A 22,076-nucleotide genomic window follows, 5' to 3' on the forward strand; every position below is an offset into this window, starting at 1 on the left:
ATTCACATTGCTATGAATTTAGCCATCTGTCAACATTCATATAGACTTGGGACATTTCTGATGAATGAAACTCATATTCATACGATCCCTTCTCTCTTTCCCAGTTCATTGTTTTATTTATGGTAATTTTCCCGTATTTGCCATGTTTTCTTGTTTCTCTGTGTTTTAACAATAATGCATCTCAGGATTTACCAATTGCTTTGTTTTATAAATTACACATGAAACCAAAACCAATTATTCCACTGATGTGAAAAAAGAAACAAAATCCAGTAGGTGGCGGTAATGCACAAAAATATGTTTGCCAACCGCCATAAAATACCAGAAGAAGAAGCTCCCTGGGAACAAAAGGAGATAAGGTGTAGATTACACAGATAGGGGTAATTGAATTCTTAAAAGTTACATGGTTGTTTAATAGAATGTAGTCGTTTTTTGTTTGTTAAAATTATTATTTAATTTATTTCATAGACTGCTGTAAGTCCATTTGATCGTGTACTGCATACTCCGGTACAGTAGGCGGCGGTATGCACCTTAATAGTTTATTGCAATCTGCCAAAAATTGCAAAGAAGAAGAAGAAGCTCCCTGGCTTGCTGCTTGGCCCATCTGGCGCACGGTAGCAGTGATGTGGCTCAGAAAATAATCTTCCACGTCACTAGGAAGTTGTGGAGAAACCAAACGAACATACAGTTCGTCAAGGGGGATCTTCAGAATATTGCTTACAGATGTAACTATCAAAAACAGGATCTTGAAAATCATCGGAGGACAACAGGCGTGCATTTTGGTATGATATGGTTTGATTTCTAACTATATAACAGCTAACACTGGCACTGTCCTCCATTTCATTGCTCGACTGGGCATTTGCTAGTTAGCGTTAGCAACGTTAGCTTAGCGTAATACCATCCATACGTGTGGTGTTCAACTTCTACAATACTATATAACGCTATACGCATTTATATTGACATGCATTGGCAGGTTTAACGCCATGTTTTATTATTTGCTGCATTAAAGTTGATATTAAATAACGTTAGCTGCAATGTTTTAGCTAACATTACGAGGTTGATAACGTTGCTTATACGCTAGCGTTAACGTGACATTAACAGTTACTTTTTGACTTATGCAATTATCCTCTTATTTCAGTGAAGGAAGGGCACGTTTTTCTACTATCAAAAGCGCAGAATAGCTAACTACGACTTACCTTTAGAGGCCAAACCTGGCAGTCGTGACCTGTTAACGTATAACCTAGTTGCTAACTTGCTATTGATGTTTATTGAGTGACAGGTCAGCAGCATAGTTGACTCCCACTCTTGGATTTTGTCAGAGAGGCCTGTGACACACAATTATCAGGCCAATACACAATGGCAATTTTCCTCAATCAGTAGTGGTCGCTGTATAAGTAGTGTTCAATATAGCACCGATATGTGGACACAGCCGCAGAGCTTAAACTGTGGACAGCACTTGACGTCGCCAAACGCGTTGCCCCTTTCACCAAACTCCCATCTAATCTATGTATGTAACGTGGCTCTTTTATTCTGGGAATGTTGCAAAGAGTTAACTTTTTAAGCATCTTCTCTATTTTTTTTAGGATCTACACGTTATTGTGGCAAATTATGGCATACAGGTGGTGATCCACTCACGAAACATTAGGCTATCTGATTAGATGGGCATTTAAGCAGGATAAAATGAATGCTGCAAAGCAAGAATAGTGTTTGCAAATACTATGTGAGCCATGTTTGCTGGACACTTATGTAAAGATAGTCTTCTCTGCTGCTGTGGAGGGGGGACTCCCACAGTGCTTTGTTGTGGTTGTTGTTTTACACTGTTTTTACGGTACACTTGATGCTATGCACTAGATGTAGTATCTGTTACAGCCTCTTTGTAGTTACATTTTATATGTTATTCTATGTTAATGTGTATTTCAATATTTCTGTTTGTATGTAAATATTTTTTTACTAACCACCAGGCCAAAGTTGTGATGCACTAATGTTGTCAGTCACACTGATTCTACTGTTTCTATGTGACATGTTTTTATATCCATCACAGGTATTATCCAGACACTGACATTCATTGGGATTCTTCAACGACGGATAGAAACCCAGCGTCAAAATGACAGCTGCAGAGAATGTTTGTTACACCCTGATCAATGTGCCCAATGACTCGGAGCCCCCTTCTGAAGTCAGCCTAAAAGCTGACCTAGGTAACTAATCCTCCTGTTTTCAAACAAACCTGCTGATCTTGTTCTGTAACTTACAAGGATATGCTACCACCAGGCTATAGAATAAATATCAGCCACCAATCAGATGCTGGAAAGTTTTGCCTGTGGTTAGTACGTTTATCAGCTCCACCCACCAGCTACTAAATTATTCACTAGAATAATTTGTGTTGCTGTCAGAAAAGTTGGCAGTACATTTTGGAGCACACTGTAGCCATTGAATAAAAATGAATCACCTGTTCACAGAAAAGGGGGAGATCAAGGCCAAGACAGAAGCCCTGAAAAAGGTGATCATCATGATACTGAATGGTGAGAAGTTGCCGGGACTGCTGATGACCATAATTCGCTTCGTCTTGCCACTTCACGACCACACAATCAAGAAGCTGCTGCTGGTTTTCTGGGAGATTGTCCCCAAAACAACCACAGATGGCAAGCTCCTTCAGGAGATGATCCTGGTCTGTGACGCCTACAGGAAGGTATGTTGACAGTTGACACATACGCAGTGTGATAAAGATATAATAACCTCACTCTTTATCCCAAATGTAACAACAAATCACCAGATAATCACCAGGGGCCGGTTGCACCAACTGGTCTTAACTATGCCTGGTCGTAACTCCTACGTCGGTCTTAGTTAAGACCATGGACTTACGCCTGTTGCACCAACACGGCTTATGTCTGGTCTTAACTATGCTGGTCGTAGGAATGCGCATCCATGTGAATTGCCAGGGAATGCACCCTGATTGGATGATGTTGCAAAAAATGTGCCTCGCGACCTGCTTGGAGCACTGTGCCACTACGCTCTCTCAGCCACTACTGTAAAACACCCTCCCTCCTCCCATCCTCCCTCGCTCCGGGGGAAAAATGGCGGCTATTGAGCAGACAGAGTCAGTCTGAATGAAATTGAATGTAACGTTCCCAATTCTATGTATTAACTTCTAAAAAACTAACGGCAACATTTTGGAAGGCGGGTTAGGTTAACTAGTTAGTTATAATCTAACGTCGTGCTTTCAAAGACGGCGAACTGGCGGTGTTACGACGATGACGGTCAAAAAGGTCTCCGCGGAGATCTCTGTCTGTCCCATGTTCCACCCACTGTGATGTCATAAATGACATGAGTGATGTCATAAATCCAACTGACATTGATGTCATAAACCACTGTGACATCGTCAGTGATGTCATAAACCACTGATGCCATCAGTCCCACTGATGACATCATCAGTGATGTCATAAGTGATGGTGTCATCAGTCTGAGGATCACGGGAGAGACTGAGGATGCTCACGAGAGAGACAGAGGGATAGAGAGGAGAGGGGGGAGAGAGACTGAGGGAGACGTGTGCCAATAGGGTAGGCAAGGCCACACAGCAGCCGAGCTGCAGGACGGGCGAGGCTGTGCAGTGGCCGAGGTAGCAACTAGGAATCAATGCCTAGTAAAATAAAATTTGCTGATTTAACCATGCAATAGCAGCAGAAAGGTCTAATGACAATATAAGGCTACTAGCTGCTTCAAAATGGACACACACACACCTGCCAACATTAGGCTGTGAAAAAGAGGACCCCTTTGGAAAGAAAAAATTTCCTCACCAAATTTTAGCCTAAATTTGGAGTGTTATTTAGCTACCTTCCTGACAAACTAGCATGGCATGGTTGGTAGAAATCGATTCCTTAGGTCTTCTATTTTCATATACCAGAAACTTCACTCTGGCTTTAAAACTGAGCCTGTTGCAGCCCATTTTTTTTGTTTTGTTTTGTTGTTGTTGCAATTCTCTGGCGGACCACCAGGCGGAGCCCCACGGACCACAGTTTGGGAACCAATGTTTTAGATCAGTGTTTCTCAAACTTTTTCAGACCAAGGACCACTTACCCAATAAAAAAAACTCAGGGACCACCTAACTCCCAAAACATCCCCAAAAACAAAAGGCCTACTACTTCAACTGTAAATGACAAATTACAGGCTAATTAAATGACAAATAGCATTAAAGCTGTACAATGAATCAAATTTCTGGCTTCCCACAATTATGAAAACAAGATAACCGATATAAAAAATATATACTATTTATTTTAGTCCATTTACCATTTATTTTTTACATGTATTTCTCCTTTTCAGTTCAAATATATTCAAAGTTCAAAGAAAGTTTTTTCAAGTTCAATAAATGCACAATGTTGCCAAAGTCAAATAGGCTATCTGTTGCCATCTTAAAGTTGCATTCAGTGATGTTTTTGTGTTCAAATAAGTGTTAAATGGCTCGATATTCTGACAGCAATCACTGAAATAGAGTGTTTGGTCAGTAACTTGGAACTCCCAACCCCCCGCTGTTGCCTACTCTGTCTCTCCCCTGTAGCCCTGCATGCAGAGTGGACCTATCTCTGCAAGCGTAACTCCTAGAGACTCGGGGCTGGTGGCGTTGGATTCGGGGTGAAAAAATAAATATAGTCCTGAACATGCATCGCGATCTGACCTTCCGTTTCCCAGAAAACGTAACATTCCTCTGATTGGATAGTGGGAGGGAAAAATGTGAATCTACTCGCGGACCACTAGGGGGCGCCCGCAGACCACTGTTTGAGAAACACTGCTTTAGATGGTAACATTGCAGGAATGTCTGGTGAGTAGGTATGGCTGCCCTCATCCAAAGATCTTCTTAATCGACGTGTACCCCAGTTTGGGAACCACTGAATTAGGTGATTGGTCATTGCACATCCTTGGTTCCCCAGCAATACACCTGCCAGCAATACACCTGCCAAGTATGAAGTAGATCGGATGAACGGTTGTCAAGATATGCTCTCACACACACACACACACACACACACACACACAAGGACAAGGACACACAGAGATTCCCACGACAAGGCACAGGTCCCGAATGGAGTTTGAGTGTTTTTTTCTTCTTCTTCCTGCGACTAACCGACTAATGAAAAACTTGGTCAACTAAGACTCTTCTCATCGACTAATCAACGAATAGGGGGTAGCCCTAAATGTGACTGTAATTTACTCCCCATTTCAGGACCTGCAGCACCCAAATGAGTTCATCCGCGGCTCCACCCTGCGTTTCCTGTGCAAACTGAAGGAGTCCGAGTTGCTGGAGCCCCTCATGCCAGCCATCCGGGCCTGCCTGGAGCACCGACACAGCTATGTGCGCCGCAACGCTGTCCTGGCCATTTACACCATCTATAGGTACTGTACTTACTTAGTTTTAATGACCTCGGACAATAACAACAGCCTTTCAGTTTCAACATGTACATTTGCTTCTAATGCACAGTATTGAAGAACAACACCTGATGGTCTTTCTTTTGTTGCTCAGGAACTTTGAAAATCTTATCCCAGATGCTCCGGAGTTGATCCATGATTTCCTTGTCAATGAGAAAGATGCCAGCTGTAAGAGAAATGCCTTCATGATGCTGATTCACGCAGATCAGGTGTGTAGCACATTGTCCTGCTATTACTGGTGTGCACCACAAGGCTTGACTTTCCCTGTGACTGAACTTAGTGCCATGTCCATTGTACAGGATAGAGCTCTGGATTACCTCAGCACGTGTATTGATCAAGTACATACATTCGGCGACATTCTCCAGCTGGTCATTGTGGAGCTGATTTACAAAGTGAGTCGGTCCCTTTTTATATTCAAATTGAAGCTGCGTAGCACAGCAGCACACTGCCAGAACAGCCCGTTTGACATCTGTGTTCTTTCTTGGTATTTTTGTTTCCGCTCTTTTAGGTGTGCCACGCTAACCCGTCCGAGCGCGCTCGTTTCATCCGCTGTATCTACAACCTGCTGCAGTCCTCCAGCCCAGCTGTTAAGTACGAGGCTGCTGGCACTCTTGTCACCCTCTCCAGTGCACCCACAGCAGTCAAGGTAGGTCCCCAAGGCCTTGCCAGTGATGACGTGTATGTCACAGACTCATATGCAGTGTCCCAGGACTCCGATACCTGAGCCTTGACTAACACATTTCAGTATTGTGTGTGTGTGTGTGTGTGTGTGTGTGTGTGTGTGTGTGTGTGTGTGTGTGTGTGTGGGTTAGGGCTGTTGAAACGAATTTCGGTATTCAAATATTATTCAATTTATCCAGAAATCGCTGCCATTTGGTACTGAATACTCTGCCTTTTTCCCACTCCAGGCCGCTGCTCAGTGCTACATTGATTTGATTATCAAGGAGAGTGACAACAACGTGAAGCTGATTGTTCTTGATCGTCTCATTGAACTGAAGGAGCATCCCACTCATGAGCGTGTGCTCCAGGTACTTTGAATTGTGCTTGCGGTTGGGTTTTGTGGCTGCTGTTACCAGATTTAATTTAGAGATCATGGAGAAAAAAAAGATTTTTATAATTGGCTGCACATGTCTCCTTACCCAGGACCTAGTGATGGACATCCTGCGTGTTCTCAGCACACCTGACCTGGAAGTGAGGAAGAAGACCTTGCAGCTGGCGCTGGACCTGGTCTCATCTCGTAATGTGGAGGAGGTGTGTTGCCATGTGCATCTGTGTCCTCCTGGCCATTACTTTCTTATCTCTGCAAGGAAATCCATGTCCAACTCTCAAAACGTCTGTCCGTCTGTCTTCTAGTTGGTGATTGTTTTGAAGAAGGAGGTGATCAAGACCAACAATGTAACCGAGCATGAGGACACGGATAAATACAGGCAGCTGTTGGTGCGCACCCTCCACTCGTGCAGCGTGCGCTTCCCTGACATGGCCGCCAATGTCATTCCTGTGGTGAGCTTGTGTATTATTCCACCACAGTGGAAGGAATACTGTCGAGATAATGTTTCATAGCTTTGAGTTTGTGTGAGACCCAAATGTTGGGTTTATATTTAAAAAAGTGTGTGTGTGTGTGTGTGCGCGCGCGTGCGCTCGTTCATATGACTTTCAGCTGATGGAATTCCTAAGTGACACTAACGAGGCAGCTGCAGCTGATGTGCTGGAGTTTGTGCGGGAGGCCATTCAGAGGTTTGACAACTTGAGGCCCCTGATTCTGGAGAAGATGCTGGAAGTCTTCCACAACATCAAAGCTGTCAAGTAAGCCCTCAAAAGCAAATGGTCGGGTATATCCTGCTGGACCTTAGTTATTTCTCCCACCTAATGGTGTCACTAGTGCCAATACGATTAGTGTTAAGGTGTTGTGGTTGACTGTGAATTTAGTTGTTCATTCAAGCCTGTCACAAAAGCAGACCAAGTCTGCTTTTGTTGGGATTAGAATAAGCTTTTTGATTAACAAGCGCAAAAAAAAATTGCAATAGCTGGGACCACATATGTGAATTTCCAAAAGACAGGATGTCCTCTGTCACCCCGCATTTCCAAAATTTCCCCCTTTACTCCATCACCACGTCTTTCATCAGACATCACAGCCCACCCTCTGTCACAGTTAGCCAATCACAACAGTGATTATTGCATTACTTGACTATCAGCTGTTCATCATCATCATAAAATTTAGTAATTGGGCTCTGTCTGCGTTTTTGGTCCCACATTGTGAGATTTGTGATGGTTTTGGTCAGTAATGATGTCACTGATGATGTCACACTGTCTATGACATCATCAGTCAATGTGCGGACTCAACTTTTCTCTCACTACTGATCACTCACTGACGTCATCATCAGTGACGCGACGTTGAGCAATTGTGTGCTGAGTGATGTCACTCGAGCACTCCATGATGTGATCAGTGATGGACACTCGAGCAATTGTGATGTCATCAGTGAGTGATGTCATCAGTGATGCGAACGAAGTTGGGCAAAGCACTGCGCATGCCAATAGAGCAGGCGAGGCCACGCATCGGTTGTATGCATGATCTTATTAATTTGACATTGTCTGTCACACAGACTTGGCTGACTTTTGACATTGGCATTTGTGACAGATTTGACTGTTGTGATGTTTCAGGATCTACAGAGGAGCGCTATGGATCTTGGGAGAATACTGCAGCACCAAGGAAGATATTCAGAATGTGATGACAGAAATCCGCAGGTCCTTGGGAGAGGTATGTTTTTATCAGAAGTTAAATTTAACGCAAGCTATCTAACAGTACCAACACAATCATAATTGTTTGACATCTGTTCTGTGACTTGGATCTTCAGATCCCCATAGTGGAGAATGAGATCAAGAAAGAGGCAGGAGATGTGAAGCCAGACGACGAGGTCAGCGCAGCTCCAGCCCAGAAGCTGGTGACAGAGATGGGCACCTATGTGACACAGAGCGCCCTCAGCTCCTCCCGGCCCTCCAAGAAAGAGGAGGACAGGTAATAAAGACAGTGTGCGGGGCGGGGCTATCCTTTTTTTCTCATAATAATAATATTTTAATATATATTATAATAATATTTACATCTGTATGAGTTTGACTCATCCCTGCCATCAATCAGTGACACTGTTCTGCTGTTCCAGGCCTCCTCTCAGAGGCTTCCTAATGGATGGAGACTTCTATGTGGCAGCTTGCCTGGCCACCACACTGACCAAAGTGGCCTTGCGCTACGTTGCTATCGTTCAAGACAAAAAGAAACACAATGTAAGTTGTCCTAACTATTATCCCTTCACTTAAAACCATCTCATTTAAAATGTATTGACCCTATGCGCTGTCCCTCTAATGCGTGTCTGCCTCATCAGTCCTTTGTTGCAGAGTCCATGCTGATCATGGTCACCATGCTGCACCTGGGCAGGTCCTCCCTGCCCAAGAAGCCGATCACAGACGACGACGTGGACCGCATCTCGCTGTGTCTCAAGGTCCTGTCGGAGTGCTCGCCGCTCATGAACGACATCTTCAACAAGGAGTGCCGCAAATCCCTGTCGCACATGCTCACCGTAAGGCTAGAGGAGGAGAAGCTGTCACAGAAGGTACTGGCAGAAGTGAACGAGTGTCTGGTGTTTGTTTTCAGACCTGCTATCTCTTTACAAGAAGCGAGTCACTTTCACTGCTCGACACCTTAGCAATTCTTGGCTCTTGGTGTGACTCACCCTAAATTATTCCCGTGAATTTACTGAATTTCTTTTTCACTCATCTGTCCATCTTGGCTTACTGTTGTAAATATTGAAAATTAGAATGAAATGTTATTCTAATTACAAATAACTGACTGTATCCTTGTTGGTGTTTTTTTTTTCTTTTTTCTCCCTTGACCACAGAAAGAGTCTGAGAAGCGTAATGTAACGGTGCAGGCCGACGACCCCATCTCCTTCATGCAGCTGACGGCCAAGAACGAGATCAATTCTAAGGAGGACCAGTTCGCTGTGAGTTTGCTGGCCGCCATGGGCAACACTCCGAGGAAGGAGGCTTCCGATCCCCTGGCTTCCAAACTCAACAAGGTACAACGTGCAAGAAAATGTGACTTTTCAACTGGACTTGGAAAGCATGTCATGGAAGAGAACTGTGCTAGGCTGATTTTGGGGCTGTAAATATGCCATCTTGTTTGAAGATTAGATTTGATCTTTGTTATGAAAACCTGCTCATTCATTGTTGCAGCAGGTTACTTTTAAATCATAGATTACTTTTAAATGATATTTTAAATCATCATTTAACTCAGCATGATGCAGTTTTAATCTACTTCCGTAAGCGCTGAGTGCGCAGTGTGTTTCTCTGGCTAAAATCCTACCTGTCAAATTGAACCTACTTATTATTGTCTTTCATGTTATTATTATTCGTAGTGTATTTTAGTGTGGCATACTGGTTTTTCATTGTAACTACCAAAAGAAGCCACCAAAGTTGAAATATTCATCTTTCACAAAAGGATTAATACTCATCAATACTCAATTCCGGCCGCTGCCTCAAGTCTGAGTCCTGGACTCATTTTTGGGAGTTGTGACTCGTCTTGAACTTGAGCACTGATGACTCTGACTTGGACTTGGACTCGAGCATTCATGCAGTCGGACTCGGAAGTTGGAGATGAGGACTCAGACTTCTTAATTGATAAAAACTATTATTATTATTTTCTTTTTTTGTAATAGGCACTAAATAATTTCACATACAATATTGATAGCTTTATGAATTGAATACTGTGACATTATTCAATTGTGTGCAATGTACATGTGTTCCACCTACATGTGAATTCACGCTCATGTTCAGTAACTCCGACTCTGACTTATCTAATGGGGACTAGACTTGGACTCTTCTTTGGGGACTTGGACTCAGACTCAAACACTGGGGACTTGAGACTCCACTCAGACTCGAGGTATAGTGACTTGACTACAACACTGGGTAATATGAAAACCAACAGTACTCTGGCTCCTCAGGACCCTAGCTGGGAAGTGGGAACCAATGCTACAAAGTTGTGAGAAAGAAATCTAGCATTGATATGCGATCTTAGTTGTATATCATAATTAAAATACATGTTTCATTTTCTTCCATTTCAGGTGACACAGCTGACAGGCTTCTCAGACCCAGTCTATGCCGAAGCCTATGTTCATGTCAACCAGTACGACATCGTACTGGACGTGCTGGTGGTCAATCAAACCAGTGATACCCTCCAGAACTGCACCCTTGAGCTGGCCACTTTAGGTCAGTCCAGCTTAAGTTGTCCTTAAGTTGTCCTCAAGACGGGTAAATGATTGTTGCCATGGTGTTGCTATGTATCTATTTTACTAAATGTATCTTTTCACTCCACAGGTGATCTCAAGTTGGTTGAGAAGCCTTCTCCTCTTACTCTGGCCCCTCATGATTTTGCTAACATCAAGGCCAATGTCAAGGTGGCATCCACTGAGAATGGCATTATATTTGGCAACATCGGTAAGATAATCAATTAGTGGCAGTTTGACCAATTAATGTAACTGAGGCCATACATTTCCTCTGAAACCAGAACCTATATTCTTATTTGCGCATGTTTGCGTCTCTCTTCAGTCTACGACGTGTCGGGGGCAGCGAGCGACAGGAACTGCGTGGTCCTGAGTGACATCCATATTGACATCATGGACTACATCCAGCCAGCCTCGTGCAATGATGCAGAATTCAGACAGATGTGGGCGGAGTTTGAGTGGGAGAACAAGGTAAGCATGGGCGGAGTTTTCCGGGAAACTGCCCGCCTTCCACAGAATTGTTTTGATTCTCTCTAGACATCATGAGTCAGACTTGTCTTGTCAGCCTTGTTTTTTTTGTGGTTTTCTCATCTTTTGCACGTGAAAAATGTGCACGATGGAGTTCATAGGGATGTTCATTTTGAAAATTTTCCAAAATCGATAATCGGTGAGAATTAACGATCAATTATCGATTATCGATTTTATTAATACTTAGAAAATTTTCAATATTTAATTTTTTTTTTTTTTTTTTTTTTTTTTTTTTTTTTAACAAAATGAATGCCTATGGCAGAAAATACGAAAGACAACGTGTTCTCCTCAATGAACTCTTTATTTCAATGTGTCTCCTCTTCAACACTGCTGTCCCCGGCGCATGCCGGTGTGAATTTCTCATGTTTAAAACAGTTTTGTTGGCACAAAGGCCCATGCCCAGCCAGAAAACTAGAGACTATATGAAGCTCCACCTCACGTTAGTCGGCTGTGCAATGGAGTGGGGCGAGGAGGAACGAATTCCACGCAAACCTAGTCCAAAAAAAAAAAAAAAAAAAAAAAAAAAATTTTTTTTTTTTTTTTTTTTATAATTAAAAAATCGATCCAAATGCCACAGGATCGATTCCAATCCTTAACGATCGATTATCGATTTTCGATAATTGATGAACATCCCTAAGTTCAACAGAGCTTTATTTCCATGACATTGAAGGACGATTGATACAAAACAACAGCCATATTTAGGAAAATATTAATTACACCGTAAATAAAATATGAAGTGGTCCGTAAGCTAACGTTTTTGTGTTGGTTGTCGTTGTAGGTGACGGTGAACACCAACATCACTGATCTGAATGATTACCTCCACCACATCCTCAGCTCCACCAACATGAAGTGTCTGACTCCAGAGAAGGTCAGAGAACATAGAATAAAGTGTATTCATTTAAGCTTCCCAGGACTTATGAAGGTAGATGAAGCAAGCGCGTGAAACATTTTGCTGCTGGGGATTTTTAGGATTCATTATAAATGTCCTCTGTTGTGATTTGACTAAAGCTATTGTGATGTACAGTATACCATATTTCTTGTAATGACCGTTTCCCAACAGAAGTCATTACCAACTAGGGATGTTAATCATTAACCGTCAATAAGAATTCTGACTCATTAGTACTAATTAATACATTAATTAATACAGTTAAACTAAAACAATTATAATTTAAAAAAAGTTTGTTCCATGGGAAAAGAAAAAAAGGCTATACAATCGATTTCTTAAATACAACTCATGGGAGCGACACATGCTGTATCATTGTGTGTCATCTCAGCACTGCACTCATGTTAACTTTGAGTGTTAGAAGCAGCGTTTGAGCAGAATTGTTGAAAAGTTCCAAGTTACGCTTTACGGTTACAACACATGCGAGTTCGGAGAAATTGTGGATTTTTCTTGAAGGCGAGGGGAGGATCTAGCAGAAGTCGGTTGTGTTGTGAAAATGTTTTCTTTCCTGTTTTCAACCCAATGTGAGAAATGTTACAAGTCTTCAACTGTGTATTCAACCCGCCTGTTTCCATGAAGTTGCTCCATTACATAGGCTGCCTGCTGCTGTGTTTCTATCTCTCCTTAACAGGTTCAAAACTGAACCTAACGTTAGCCGCCAGTAATTCTGCCCGTTTCCTGCCAGCTAGTTAAATTCAACACACACACGTTGTTGGTCAGGACGTAGAGCTCAGCTGTCCTGTTGTTGTGAACGTGCATTGCAGCGGCGCCGGCACCGCAACGACTTCATAAATCATGAATGAATTAATGGTCAGGAAAAAAATCTAAATTGGCATCCCTATTAACAACCCCATCATATTCTTAGATGGATGGCATCTATTTTCAGTACCGTGTATCATGAGGTGCAATGTTCTCACGTCTCTTCCTTTGGTCCCATAAACTAGGCACTGTCTGGCTTCTGTGGTTTCATGGCTGCCAACCTGTATGCCCGCTCCATCTTTGGAGAAGATGCTCTGGCCAATGTCAGCATTGAGAAGCCCATCCACCTGGGCCCTGACGCACCTGTCAACGGACATATACGCATCAGAGCCAAAAGTCAGGTGGGTCACAGCCTCTGCACCATCATCCCTTACCTTAGACTCTAGCAATCTGCAACATAAAGGCTGGATGAAACATAATGACCAATGTTAAGAAAGCATTTCTGTTGTTGAGAAAATTAGAATATCTTATTACCATTTTGAACGAATTGGACAGAATACACAAGAATAACGAATTCATGCATTAATTATGAATCCTCCTTCTTTTCAAAGGGTATGGCCTTGAGCCTGGGTGACAAGATCAACCTTTCCCAAAAAAGGTCTGTCTGAACCGACTCTGAGTAGCAGTCCAGCTGATCTCTCGGACTTTCTACACGTCATCTGCTATTCTCTTATATCACCCATCTTTACAGCCTTTGATCACAGCAAAATAAGAACTCTACTGTATATGGTCAGTCTCATCTTTTTTTTTTTTTCATTTTACATCACCTGTCTACCCTGACAACTTTTTCCATCTGAGTAATGTCCTTTCCCTGTTCTATCTTTGATTTTCAATAAATGTATATTTAAAAGAAAAGAAAAAAATAATGAAAATCTCTTTGTTTCTTGCTGTTCATTCAGTCATATAAATTTTTGCTTCATTTTGGACAATGACACATTCCACTGTACTCTTCCATTTCATGAGCTAATATCAATTCATTTTTAAAATAAAGACATTCATGAAGTCCTTAATTGTCATTTCCTCAATTTTACAGATGTAAAAATCTGTATAATTGAATCTTGACTCATCTGAATTTAAGTGAATTCTTCTGGGTGATGTATTGTGTCGTCTCGATCAAAATCTAGCTGTGGACCTGACATTTGTTGCTCATATTCACCATTTCATTTCTAGTACTTTACACCAGGGAGCCTATTCAATATGTTAAGTACAACCATAGTGTACAATGTATAGTGTGACATGGTGTTTAAGTAGAGCTTTAACTAATTGTCAGTATGCTGAGGAGACATTTTACACTATTCTAATAATGACGATGGATGCATCTGAATGGGCGTTGCCTCACATTTTGCCCTGTGTAGAAACGGTCAGAAGATTATTCATTTTATTTCCAATTTAGTGTACTTGTAGTTTGTGGTATTTCATGCAGCCTTATGTTTTAGTGGCATGAGAGTAGATACTCAGTGGGTGACTTGACAGACAGTTCAGGCCTGTTATCTGGTGTCTAGACTGGCTGCAGTACCTCCTGTCTGCAGCTTCTGCCGTCTGCAGCACTGTCGCTGTGTTAACTGTGATTCTAAGGCTGTAATTGAAATTCCTCAGATGCCTCTGGTGCTATGTTGCACAGTGGGAATCGATTGGAATTTGTCCTGTCGGGACTCCACATTAATAACACCCTAAGAGTCTCTGCAAATAGAGCTTGAGAGTGTAAATCACTTCCATTTGTCACAGTGAAATTAATTTATAAAGCGAAAGAGAAATAAATTAAATGTGAATACGTTGATATTGTAGTAATTTCAGAGGGAGTGCAAATTTGATTGTGTGTGTAATCCTTTACTGGAATGGATTGTTGTTTGGCGTGGACCTGCATCTCCCACTAGTGGCTAGTGGGGCTAGTGACTAGCCCCTCCTGTAATCTGTTGTTTAGGCCAAATGAGTGAAGGGAGATTTCTGGGAATCTGCAGGATTAGAGGATCACCGGCCCAGTCATACATTAACAGTACCTGTGAAATCTCTCACTCCGGGGGGCTTGATAAAGGCAGAAGGCGGCTTTGAGGTCAGAGCTTCACACAGCTGTGAAAATAAACAGCACTGGACCACACATGCTACGTCTGTGAACATGTTTAGAAGCAGCCCAGCTGCTGTGTGCTGTGCTGCTGCTGCTGGGCCTCTTCCTATTTGCTCAGATATTACACATGGTGTTATTACATGCACAGGTAAGACCGGTCACCCGAGGTCTCAACTTAAGCAACCAGTGGGTTTCCTGTTTTATGGGTTTCTACAAAGTCATGATTTTTCTCTTTTGGGAAGCCAGTAGGCAGATAACCAAGCAAAACATCCCTGTAATATTCATTTATGGAGTAGTGTGCCTGGAACTCTCTAGTGAGTTTATGGTGACTTCATGCTATTAATATCTCATAAGGTGTCACTATCAATTATCATTAATATAGGGATGTTTTGATGTAGGGTTGTGCGATGTCACCTAAATAACCGTCGCGATGGTTCCACAGTGAAACATCGTGATGGACGATGGCATCGTCGTTGACGGGGGGGGTGGGGTTAATTCATGATTTATGAAGTCCATGCGGTGCCGTTTGGCTGCGCCGCTGCAATGTACGTTCACGTTTACAACAGGACAGCTGAGCTCTACATGTCATGAGAGAGCAGCGGGCTCGGATGGGCTGCTACTACTACAGCACAGAGCCAGGCGATTCAAACAGTAGGCTATCACTACCAGCAATATTGAAAGGCACGAAACAATCAAACGTTAACGTTAAAGATCCTGACCAACAACGTGTGTGTGTTTAATTGAACTAGCTGGCAGAAAAGTGACAGAATGTCTGGCGGCTAACGTTAGATTTGTGTGGCCTCAGTTTTGAACCTAACATGACGTTACATTAAGGAGAGATAGAAACACAGCAGCAGGCAGCCTACACAGTATGTAACGGAGAGAGTTCATGGAAACAAGCGAGTTGAATTCACAGTTGAAGACTTGTAACATTATTCACATTGGGTTGAAAACAGGAAAGAACGTGAAGTTTCTTCTTAACATTTTCACAACACAACCGACTTCTGCTTATCTTCTCTTCCTCTCGGCTTTACCGCTTCTCTGAACTGGGGATACAGTACGCTTTGCTGCTTGTTTAATGCCGCCCGTGCGTCACGGTTGAGTGGAGTTAGCCTTTTTTATTATTAAATCTGACAAATTTTAATTCGAACAGATAATCACGATGGTCCGATGGAGAATTGTCAGAGGTCGATGGGGGTCGGCCCATCGACGATGGTCGATGCCATCGTCCATCGTGCCAACCCTATTTTGATGTAATATTTGCATAATATCCTAAAATGCATCCTAATGATTACACTGTGGGTAAGGGCTGTTTCACACGCACTTACCTGCAGATCCACGACATTTTATCCAGCCTACCTTATCTGGTGGGACCTGGGCTTTGGCAGCAGAGCCAGCACTTTAGATGTGAGAAGCGTGTCTTCATAATAATGTATGGACCCAATTAAATTTTTCCTCAATTTTTCCTATGGCTCTCAACCACGTCTTTGCAAAACACTGCAGTGCACCTTTCCAGGTCCAGGCTCTCTCTTGTTTGGACACCAGAGGGCGACACAACCTCCAGGCAGCTTGCTGTCAGTCACAAAGCAAACAGGTAGTCATAGAATTTCACTATTGTAACTTGACATATTGACATAATGTAAGCCTTGAAATAAAGGCTGCTATTTGAAAATGATTTAAACTCACCTATAGGCTACATCAATATGTGCACTGATATAATCTAAATTACTTCAATGTCTGCATTTTCATAATTACACAATTAGCTTACAATTAGGCTACAATCTTTTACAAAGCGTCCTTATTATTGGACGAATTAGGCTACTTGTGCAAGTGAGTTACAATAATCATTTGACCAAATCCTTGCCATAAAATCACACACACACACACACACACACACACACACACACACACACACACACACACACACACACACACACATGTGCGTTCGTGTGTGTGTGTGTGTGTGTGTGTGTGTGTGTGTGTGTGTGTGTGTGTGTGTGAGAGAGAGAGAGAGGCAGAGAAAGAAAAGTCTATAGGCCTAATATTCTCATATTGGTTGGTTGTTGTCTTTAACACACAATGAGTTTGCAATAGTGAGTTTAAAGTTGATCTTATTTTACCTTTATTTGGCATCGCAATAGTATAACATTGAGTCGTTTCTAGTCTAGTCTAGTTTTGTTGTTTTATTTATCCTGTTGTACAGTAGCCTATCATAGGACTGCCTACTTGTGTGTGTGTGTGGGGGGGGGGGGGGGGGGGGGGGGGGGCACATTCACATACATACCGCCTGTAGAAGGGCCCCTAGCGACAGACAGCGGTATCGGCTGGCTGATTACTTCTATCGGATTCACTCTATCTTTACCATCGCAGTTTGCTGCTGAGAAGTCACGACTGAAGCCGGGCCAGGCGTGTGGACAGGCGCCCCTAGCTTCACAGGGGACCCCTCTATCTATCACCTATCTATTCTATCCAGACGCATCGTGTTGGTTTCTCAGCAGCAGCTCCACCGGGGCTCAGTCAGTCCTTCCTCGGCTCTCCTCTCCCCTGCAGGCCCATCATACTCCTCAGTTTGCTGGAGAAAGTGGGTGTTTGCTCTCTGGTGTTCGGGCAGCTAGGCGGCGAGCACGGCTGAAGTGTCCGCGATGGCTGGCTGGAAGGACGGCTCGGTGCAGGAGAAGTATCGGCTGGTGGTGGTCGGAGGCGGCGGCGTGGGGAAATCAGCCCTGACCATCCAGTTCATCCAGGTCAGTTTATAGCGTTTATAGCACATACTATATAGCCTCGGTGTCCCCGCTGTTTGGAGCTGAAAACACGGCGAAATACACAGGGGGAGGCCAGACATGGGAACCCTGGGGGTCTGTTTTGTCATCGACTTTCTTTGGGCCTAGAATACAACTACTTGATAAGAGATAGCGGATGTTTAGCTGGGGTGGGAATGCCATTTGTAAATCAAATAAAAGGCTGGCTGGTTGTGCGGACAGTCAGTCCACCTCCACTTCGCACAGCGGATCAGTAACGTTTCGTCAAAAGAGAAAGAAAGTGAAGGAGCTCATGACTTGTCTTGTGTTGTTAACTTGGGATTTAAAGTCGTTATTTTAGGCTCATTTGTTGTAAGTCGAGGATTCAGTATTGTGAGTGATCTAGACTCGTGACATGCTTTAACAAATGTCTCGCAGTTTGTAACGTGTTTGAAGGTTCCATAAGCGGGTTAGATATCGCAGCAGAACAATTAAGTCCCTGTTAGAATAAATAGGAATCTTATAGTGTACATTAAGAGGTCGTTATAAATCCACTATTGAGTAGCCACAGACTCTGTCCCCCATGTCCCCCTGTCTGTTCCCCATTTGGATTAGTGAATTCACGTTAGGGTGGTTGACTCTTCTTATAGGTCTACACAATTGTCTTAGACTGTAGCCTATCTTAAATAAATAAATACATATTCAAGAAACACTTGAAAAATGATCAACAGTTGTGCACAGATGTAGCCTGTGTACTTTTGACAAAGCCATGGTAGCTTGTTGCTCATCAGTGCTACATGTGAGCTGTTGGTAAATGAATGACCTCCAGTAGGTGAGCAGAGCATCAACACATCAAACAACCACTAATGTAAAAAAAACATGTTCAGAAAAACAGCCTAATTATCACCTCAGTTTGATCAGTACTAACTCTGGTGCACGCTATGATGATTTTGTGTCATATAAAGATATTGATCAGTCTAAAAAAGTTGATTAACTCAACTCAATCCCACAAATGAGAAGGTGTGTAAACAGTTTTAGGTGGCTTTGCCTTCCTCTGTGCCTGGTTGCATTCCAGCGCTGTGCAGACCTAACCTGCCTTGACCTGGCTTTGTTGTTAATTGTCAGTAGGTGGAGGTCTCTCTGTTCTCTCTGGTGAGAGAGAAGGCAAACTGTGGCCCTACCCTGTGTGTGTTCCTCCTGGGTGTTGATGTTACTCATGCTGGATCTTAATTCCAGAAGACCAGACTGCAGGCAGCTGCATGTCTCCACGCTGTCACACAATGGTGGGCCGGCATGCCTTTAGTGGGGGGTGAAAAGCTGTGTGTGTGTGTGTGTGTGTGTGTGTGTGTGTGTTGGGGGGAGTCGCATCTAATGAGGGTTCGAAAAGCTCATTAACCGCATACCAAGTAAAAATGGGATCAGATAGCTCTGTGGCACAGATTTCTGCCATAGCCTACTGACCCTATTGCCCTGATGCAGTGGAGCAATTAGGCTAATTGTTAAATAGCAGGCTCTTACCAGACATTTGATTTGATTTGAATGTATTAGTGGTAATAACACGACAATAATACCCATTTAAATGTAGAACTGCCACATGCTGCTGTTACCCATTAGGGTTATCTTGAATTAAAAATGCCATTGATCCTGGTGCTGCTACAACGGCGTTACTTACCCTCATCCCCTCCATTAACACTTGGTATCGTTCGTTACTTAGTTTTCATTTTTGTGTCAAAACTGTTATGCTGGATTTCCATGCTAACAAAGAGTTAGCAGTAGCTGCTGCAGCCTCTTCAGCCAGTCTCTAGACCACAGGAGGAGAACAGACAGATAACAGCCACGCCATCGATCAAGCTCATTCATTAGCTGAATTAGCCAAAGCATATTATTTCTGCTGGGCTAGTGAGTTTAGCGGACTTCCTCAGCACCGCCTGCCTCAGTGCCTTAGGTGAAATGATGAAGTTATCTAATAATACATTTTATTATAATAATAATACCTTTGATTTATAGAGCGCTTTTGAAGGTACTCAAAGACGCTTTACATGGGGGTTTAAAAAAGAATCTGCAGCGTACTGCTGCCTCCGCCACAGACATCTTATATGGGAAATAATAAACACAGTGTCAGTGTAGGCCACATTAGATTTGGGATGTTGCTTGAACATCTATGTGTGTAATATGTAATATGTAATATGTAATATGTAATATGTAATATGGGCCAGGCCTCATCTCCTCTCAGACTGGCCATTCTCTTCTCACTGCTGCATCGTCTGCTAACGTGACAGTGAGAAAGATTGAGATGTGACAGCATGAAGGAGAGAGCCTACATCCTTTTCAGACCTTTCCAGAAGGCATCTGCCAAGGGAAAAGACTTCACAGCTGGTTGTTAAGTCAAAGGCTTTCCCCTGACAGAACTGTGTTGAGTGCTGGGGGCTGTGTGTGTGTGTGTGTGTGTGTGTGTGTGTGTGTGTGTGTGTGTGTGTGTGTGTGTGTGTGTGTGTTTTGTGTGTGTGTGTGTGTGTGTGTGTGTGTGTGTGTTGTGTGTGTGTGTGTGTGTGTGTGTGTGTGTGTGTGTGTGTGTGTGTGTGTGTGTGTGTGTGTGTGTGTGTGTGTGTTTGTGTGTGTGTGTGTGTGTGTGTGTGTGTGTGTGTGTGTGTGTGTGTAGGCTGGGTGGGTTAGTGGTCATGGACCATCCGGAATTTCGGCCTTTGGCAAAGGAAGTCCCACTCCTGCTCTTAGGACCTCCTACAGTTGTATGGGAAAACATGATCTGCTTCCTGAATCCCTGGAACTGTGTGTGTGTGTGTGTGTGTGTGTGTGTGTGTGTGTGTGTGTGTGTGTGTGTGTGTGTGTGTGTGTGTGTGTGTGTGTGTGTGTGTGTGTGTGTGTGTGTGTGTGTGCGTGCGCGTGTGCATGTGCGTGTGTTAGTGGTAATCTGTAACAATATGAAATATATGCATTTTCCACTTTATACCTGCCCTTATACCTTGTCTATCCAAAATAGTGCCACTACACAAGCGTAAGAAGATTCTTCTAAGCAGAAACTCTAAACTGCTAGTTTGCTCGCTGGCTAATAATTACCACTGCTAATAAATATGACATTCCTGTTCCTCTGGCTATGAGAGGCTATGATTGGCTAGAAATCTGTTCTAGCTCGTTGGTGAGACAGTTGATCATCATTTGATATCCTCTCCTGCCATCAGTACGTAAGTAGTTACTACTATTATATAGGCTACTTGACGCAGGTTTGCAAAAGCCCACTTCAGAGTCAGGGTGTCAGGGCCACTTCTGTGTCAGGGTGGCAATTTTGTCATTTTAGGGGCAGGGCCATCTGGCCTTCGGTGTCGCAAATTTTGTTTAGGTCACAAGGCCACATGCCAGGGCACACAGGCCATTGCTCTATTGACATGGTGGTGAAGAGCGATTCTTCTGAAATGTGTGTTAAAATGAGCCAATGACACATCCTTTGCATGGGGCAGGCTGCATTAAACTGAGACCAGTGACCACTGATGCTTTTAAAGCAACTGACAGTAGCAGGCTGCTAGCAACTGACAGTAGCAGGCTGCTAGCAACTGACAGTAGCAGGCTGCTAGCAACTGACAGTAGCAGGCTGCTAGCAGGGCACTGCCAAGGTGGCCATAGAGATCTCAGGGCATCACGGCCAGAGGGAGGGGCAATGGAGGCCATGGTCCAACTAATTCCCACCCTGGTGTGTGTGTGTGTCTGTCTGTCTGTCTGTCTGTCTGTATGTATGTATGTATGTATGTCCATCGGCCATTGACCATTTGAACAGCATGCGTTGAACCTGGAGAGAAATGTATTGAAAGTGCTGAGTGAATGCGGCTCCACACAGAGTCACATCCTGCTGAAGCAGGGATTTTTCTTGGGGAGTCGGAGGAGAAAGGATGATGTCACCGGGCGGCCATAGCAGCAGGGTGGCAGGTCCCTGGGAGTCGCTGGCCACCCTGAATGCCAAGCAGTTGAGTCAAGTTGAAATAGCACAGGGGTGACACAACACTGAGTCATCTGACAGAAGCTGTGGAACACAGTGCGTTGTTGAAGGTGACGTCTGTGAGAGGGGACGCGTCCCAAGAGGAGGAAAACATGACTCACGCTGGCTGTGTGAACTGTGGAGATTAGAGAACGCATGTGTGTGTGTGTGTGTGTGTGTGTGTGTGTGTGGGGGGGGGGTTGTTGTTGCACCAGTGCTGCTGTTTCATCCCAGCAATGATGGCACATCAAACACACACTCAAACCACTCGGTCTGTGGAGCCGCGTGCTGATTGGCTGCTGTCTCAAACCGCTCGGTCTGTGGAGCGTGCCGATTGGCTGCTGTCTCAAACAGCTCGGTCTGTGGAGCGTGCCGATTGGCT

At 43.5% G+C, this 22,076-nt stretch overlaps 2 protein-coding genes across 2 annotated transcripts in view; both read left to right on the forward strand.

Moving 5' to 3' along the window:
- Positions 1-657: 657 nt before the first annotated feature.
- On the forward strand, positions 658-13,863 carry copb1 (COPI coat complex subunit beta 1). The gene is made up of 22 exons (XM_083650978.1): positions 658-779; positions 2,039-2,192; positions 2,454-2,683; positions 5,207-5,376; positions 5,504-5,618; positions 5,709-5,801; positions 5,918-6,055; positions 6,318-6,437; positions 6,553-6,660; positions 6,763-6,909; positions 7,067-7,212; positions 8,068-8,164; positions 8,262-8,422; positions 8,565-8,685; positions 8,784-9,011; positions 9,297-9,476; positions 10,521-10,665; positions 10,774-10,893; positions 11,005-11,150; positions 11,986-12,075; positions 13,095-13,250; positions 13,461-13,863. Exons 2-22 carry the CDS (start codon positions 2,102-2,104, stop codon positions 13,515-13,517), a joined length of 2,859 nt encoding a protein of 952 aa, XP_083507104.1. The 5' UTR covers positions 658-779; positions 2,039-2,101; the 3' UTR covers positions 13,518-13,863.
- Positions 13,864-17,312: 3,449 nt separating this feature from the next.
- rras2 (RAS related 2) overlaps positions 17,313-22,076 on the forward strand; it is a 38,580-nt gene continuing 33,816 nt past the window's right edge. Inside the window, exon 1 of the mRNA XM_083650642.1 lies at positions 17,313-17,715. Within this exon, the coding sequence (XP_083506768.1) occupies positions 17,614-17,715 (102 nt within the window). The 5' untranslated portion in view covers positions 17,313-17,613. The remainder of the gene's footprint in view (positions 17,716-22,076) is intronic.

The sequence above is a fragment of the Poromitra crassiceps genome (genome assembly GCF_964638095.1).
Source record: "Poromitra crassiceps genome assembly, chromosome: 14".
Taxonomy (NCBI): domain Eukaryota; kingdom Metazoa; phylum Chordata; class Actinopteri; order Beryciformes; family Melamphaidae; genus Poromitra; species Poromitra crassiceps.